Here is a 5,477-nt window from a genome sequence, read left to right as displayed (position 1 = left end):
ATTTTCATAAATTTCATAAGATAGGGGTAATTTATTCAATTTATATTATATTGGGTACTTTCATAATTTCTCATAAGATATATATGGATCTGTTGTCATTTTCCAGGAGATAGCAGCTCTGGTCATGTTATGGAGTATCTTAGTCATTTTCCATGAGATAGGGGTACTTTCTCATTTTTCTACAGTGTTTTGATTATTGTCAACAAGAGATAGGAGTGCTTGTCATTTTTCTAATAAGACATGTGCATTTTGATTACTGTGTATTTCAGTCATTTTTCATGAGATAGATATATTGGTCACTTTTCAATGAGATAAGAGTATTTTGGGCATGTTTGGATCTATCTAATTTTTTCATGGAAATTTTTTTCTTAGAAAGCGCTTTAGAAGCCAAACACACTTTTATCCATTAAAACATACAGATCTGCTTAGGATTCCACCAATAAATAAATAAATAAATAAAACCGTTAAATTTTGTTGTATTTCCGGCCTCTTATGCTTAGGATGCGGCCAAAACTATCTGGTTGAACGCTCATTCATCAACGTAAGCGTTTTTTTTTTTTTTTTCATAGGAACTTTAAACTAATAGTAGAATATAGTTATGAGTACTATTGAGCATGTGTTCGTTGCTCATATGTCCTGAGCTTTGGTTTCTCCCTCTCTCTCATGTTCCGAGTTTAGGGTTGGTTTGTGGTTATTATTGTATCATCTTTCTCTTTATCAAATAAACTGGTAGGGGTCCCCAACTCCCTGGCCCGCCAAACCCCAACTTACCCATTGAAAAAAAAGAATATAGTTACATAAAGTTCCGCATATTTTTCTTTTCTTTGTTCTCTCCTTTTCCCATGTATTGATTTTCTCAGCCTTTTTATTACTTTTACATTTTAATGAAGCTTTCTGCCATTCAAAAAAAAAAAAAAAAACAGTTACGAAAAGTTGAATGAGTTAGTGCAATTATCAAAACTTGGTAGTGTGAATATCAGTAGCCTTTCATTACATCTAGGTTTCCGCTAATAATCCTCTAATGACCGTGATCTGAGTCATCGATCTGATGTGGACCAGGGGCAATTGGTGGCGAAAAATATCTTGATCATCAAACAAGTGACGGGGGTACATGTCTTTTTCATTTAGATTTTGAGATATGATTTTGAATTGATTATTGGGCTCAAAATTGACGCCATGTTTGGCAACCATGAAAAATTATTCCATGGAATAATCATGGGGCCAAGTGTGAGTGGCAGAGGAGGAAGAGGGAGAAATTTGAGTTGTTTAGAGTGGAGAGAGCATGAGTGAAATAGTGAAAAACTAATACCTACTTAAAATTGGCATTTTGTTTTCCTGGTTTTTGGGAGCATTTCATGCTTCTCTCCACTCCCACCTCTCATCTCTCAAGTTTGTCCCTCTCCCACCTAAACGTAATTTTGAGTTTAGGCTCAAAATAGATTCTCAAAATTCAAAACAAAAAGGGCCTAAAAGGATAGTATTTATAAGTTTTAGGCAAAAAGCAAACATCTAGAATGCAGGATGCAGCTTACAAAAACCTTTGTTATGATAAACCCCAAATAGCAATATTCGATTTTAATGGCAAAGCAAAACGAAAGAACAAACACAAGCAAACGCACAAAGACACAAAGATTTATGTGGTTCGGCAAAGCCTACGTCCACGGCAGAGGCAATGAGAAAATCCACTTAAAGAATAAGTGATTACAAGCACTGTCTTTCACCAAACCCCCTCGAAACCCTAGCACACTAATTTTTCCCCTTTTGAGTTCTCATTCCTCTTCTAAAAGACAAGAATGCAAAAATAGCTCTAAAACCCTTTTATATAAGGCAGGCCCAAACTTAGTCTTATCGGGATGAAATCACTTAAAAACGGGCCAGGCCAAGCGGCCTGCCTAGAAACGAGCTGCATCTGGGTCGCACACAATATTTCGGACCCCAATCAGGTTAAATTCAAGACACCCAACTCAACCACCTTCATCACAACTCATGATTGAATTGGTCATTAACAATTTCATACATCCTATAAAGAAACATAACATGAACTAGCTGAAATTAGGAGAAGCCTCAGCCCCTCTTATTAATCTATATCTCTATAAAACTTACGGTAAAATTGGAAATTTCATTACAAAAATGTGATTTGTATGTGTTTTTAAGCTTTAAAATCACTTGAATTGACTAAAAATTCACAAAGTTTTAAAATTAAGCCCAGCTTGGATGTTTCCATAAGAAATCAAAGAAAAATTTTATCTCCAAAAAATTAAAACAGTCTTGTTCTGGGATTGGCTATTATTTTCATGAATAATAGTCATTAATATGATATTGTTGGAAAGGGTCCTTAGTAATGCGCCTTAAAGCAGTTTTTCTCTCCATTTCTCCACCAAATTGTTCTTCATCTTCTCTTCAATTTTCCACACAAGCTGTCTCTATCTGTCATTTAAAGGATTTTAGATTGTAGTGCACACAAAAATTCCACCCAAAATGCAATGAGATTGCTGGCTGAAGTGACCGTTTGGCTAACTATTCAACCTCACTTGAACATGAAACTTTTAGAAAGAGTATTTAACAGCATAAGGCCCTAGAATTTGGAAAGGGATCTAATTAGGGCTGCAACTCGGGTCGGGCGGGTCGGGTTTTGAAGAACCCAACCCAACCCGAGAAATATCTCGGGTCGGGTCGGGTCGGGTTTTTTTCCGGAAAACCCACGAGACCCAAACCCGGCCCTACCCATGATAAATCTCGGGTCGGGTCGGGTCGGGTTTTTTCACGTTGACGCAATTTTTTAAGGAAAACTCTTGTTTGGCAAGGCAACTTCCTTTCTAGAATGGGCAAGCAATCATTTTCACCAAAAGAAATTAAAAATTAAACATGAAATATTTCTTTTACGGGCTCACATTGAGGAAAAATCAACAATGAGTTATGGAAAGTTGGGCAAAGATAAGAGATTAATAATGAGTCTATTCTTCAATGACACAAAGAAGATGACCATAAAAAACAAAAAATGAACGAAATTGCAGGCTATGCAATGAAATTAAACATACTAGATGTCTTGACTCAGTCGCTGTCATAGTATCATGGCTGATTTTTAGAAACCCAATTCCGATTTTAAATGCTTTCGGATGTGGAGTGACACTCCTCGGCTGTACTATCTACGGATACGTGAGGCACAATCTCTCTCAGAAACTGCCAGGAACCCCTCGAAAACGGATGGAGATGCTCCCGCTTGTAAATGTTAAATTAGATGATTAAGGTTTAAAGGCACAATAATATGGTTTTAATTGTTGTAAAGAGTGAGCTAATGTAATGGAACTGCTCTTCTAATATAGGGAAAGCATTTGAGCTGAGGATTGCTTTCTATTTCCTTCCATTTGATTAGTTGAAAGGTTCTTTGCCATGACATTTTGATTGGTAGATATTTATCAGAATTTTCACATAGCATGCCAACATCATAATTTAATACTGAATAAGAAACTATGTTAGGAATTGGATTTGAGAGATGACATAGTAACCAAGATATCAACTCTTGATTCAATTTTTCTGAGCAAAGATCTAAACTTTTTGTACAAAGGTTGCATGCTGAAATGTGGGTCTTTTGTCAAATGTTATACCGTCTACTAAGCAAGGAGCCAGAAGTTCTTCTGCCATCAAGTGCTGATGAGGTATCCACCAATGCCCCTGCTCTGTTTTCTAACACCCAATGTCAGACATTCTGCATTATTGATGCATTGCTCCACGAAATCCTCATTGCTGCTCTTGAAGAAACTGCAAAACAACAAGAAAATCTCAACAACATTTGATCTAAAATGCTTCAATAAGATCTCAGATAAGTAACCCAAAAACTACAATCTTTCCCTTCTATTTATGGGTGGATGGACAGAGAAGCCACAGATCAAGATCTAATTATAATGAAAAGTGAAACAAAGGCTTTTACCAATTGATTAGAGAAGGCTTCTTCTGACCCAAGACCAAAACAGAAGCTTCAAGTTTCTTGACTTGGCTGATGACAATGGTTAATGTGGGTCCTTGGATAACCAGAGCTTCAACTTCCACCTGGTGGATTAAAAAACCCACACAGGAAGTAAACAAAGTTATCAAAATGGGAATAGAATAATAGTAAAGGGTCAATGAACTTATCAATTTTTTGATGTGATAAGAAGGAAAACCTTTCAAGACAAGAGATCTAGGAGAAATTGATTAGAAATGTGGTTCTTACTAGTCCTTAAACCAGAACACAAAATGAGAATACAAAAACCCATCTGGAAAATGTGGGCATTTTTTTTTTGAACAAAAAGAGAATCTAGTAAGAAAGTAGAAGATGGCCCAAAAAAAAGAAAAAAATCCAGTATCCCCTTGTGTTTTCCATTCTGTTTACATTACCTCTGGTTTGAAGGCCTTGCAAAGAGATCCAAGAGAGTTGGCAAGGTGAGGTGAAGAGTCAGAGGAGAGGGGGTTTCTTTGAGATTTGTGAGGTGGAATGATGTGAAGAAGAGTAAGGAGATCTCCCTTGTTAATCACATGTGAGAGTGCCCACATCATGGCATCCTTAGCACTTGTAGATCGATCTATCAAAGATAGAAATGAAATCAAAGACAGTAGATCAATGGTGAAGAAATCAAAATCATTGAGAGAAAAGAGATCAGAAACAAGGTGAAAGAAGAGTGAGGCTCGATCGTGTGAAGCTCCATCCTTGATTCTCTACTCTTGAAACAATGAAACCCTAGTACCAAAGTGGGAAAAGATAAAACGAAGATGGAAAGAGGCCCTGGTTTGGAAAGAGTCCTGTTTTTGGCTTTTACATATTATAAAGCTTAAGTATCTCGGGTCGGGTCGGGCCCCTTCAAACCCGGCTCGACCCGAGATTCATGCGGGCTTTGTGTTTCTAAACCCGGCTCGACCCAAGACCCAAGAAACATCAACCCGACCCAGGTTATTTTCGGGTCGGGTCGATGCGGGTCGGGTAAAACCCGGCTCAAGTTGCAGCCCTAGATCTAATATTTGAAAGAAGAGTTGGGTCCACTTCTATTATTTTCCTTTCTAAAATTTGCCCTCATTTAAAGGTGCTCAATAACACAGCATAAATAAATGACATAACATGATTAAAAGAGAAGCCCATGCAGAACCCCACATTGTAAAAACCCTTAAAATCTATATGCATTGGATAGTTCGCATGAGACAAAATTGACCTGATTCATACTACAGTTAACAAAAAATTAATTCATGTTAAATATTCAATATGTTCTCAACAAATCATTGGATATGATTTATATGGCTCTGTATACTCTATATTTTACATCTCCTAACATGCTGAATAATGACTGCACATGTTTTCATTGCTTTTTTAATCACTTTGATTTTTTTACATAAAAAAGGGGGAAATAATATCTGCACCACCTTGCTTCAATAATGGCACTCCACTCTTTAGGGAAATGATTTTAGCGCCCCAATGTTTTGATAAACATGCGCTCACTTGTTTGTCGTGT

At 36.9% G+C, this 5,477-nt stretch overlaps 1 protein-coding gene across 1 annotated transcript; it reads right to left on the bottom strand.

Moving 5' to 3' along the window:
* Positions 1-3,422: 3,422 nt before the first annotated feature.
* On the bottom strand, positions 3,423-4,868 carry LOC143852945 (uncharacterized). The gene is made up of 3 exons (XM_077362616.1): positions 4,375-4,868; positions 3,929-4,047; positions 3,423-3,759 (listed from the first exon to the last, which is right to left on the bottom strand). The coding sequence occupies exons 1-3, from the start codon at positions 4,531-4,533 to the stop codon at positions 3,642-3,644; spliced, it is 396 nt and encodes a 131-aa protein (XP_077218731.1). The 5' UTR covers positions 4,534-4,868; the 3' UTR covers positions 3,423-3,641.
* Between the last annotated feature and the right edge of the window lie 609 nt (positions 4,869-5,477).

The sequence above is a fragment of the Tasmannia lanceolata genome, unplaced genomic scaffold (genome assembly GCF_043159265.1).
Source record: "Tasmannia lanceolata isolate RefF3 unplaced genomic scaffold, GAP_Taslan_0.1 ptg000019l, whole genome shotgun sequence".
Taxonomy (NCBI): Eukaryota; Viridiplantae; Streptophyta; class Magnoliopsida; order Canellales; family Winteraceae; genus Tasmannia; species Tasmannia lanceolata.
The sequence above is the reverse complement of the archived record's forward strand: the minus strand, read 5'-3'. Positions and strand labels throughout refer to the sequence as shown.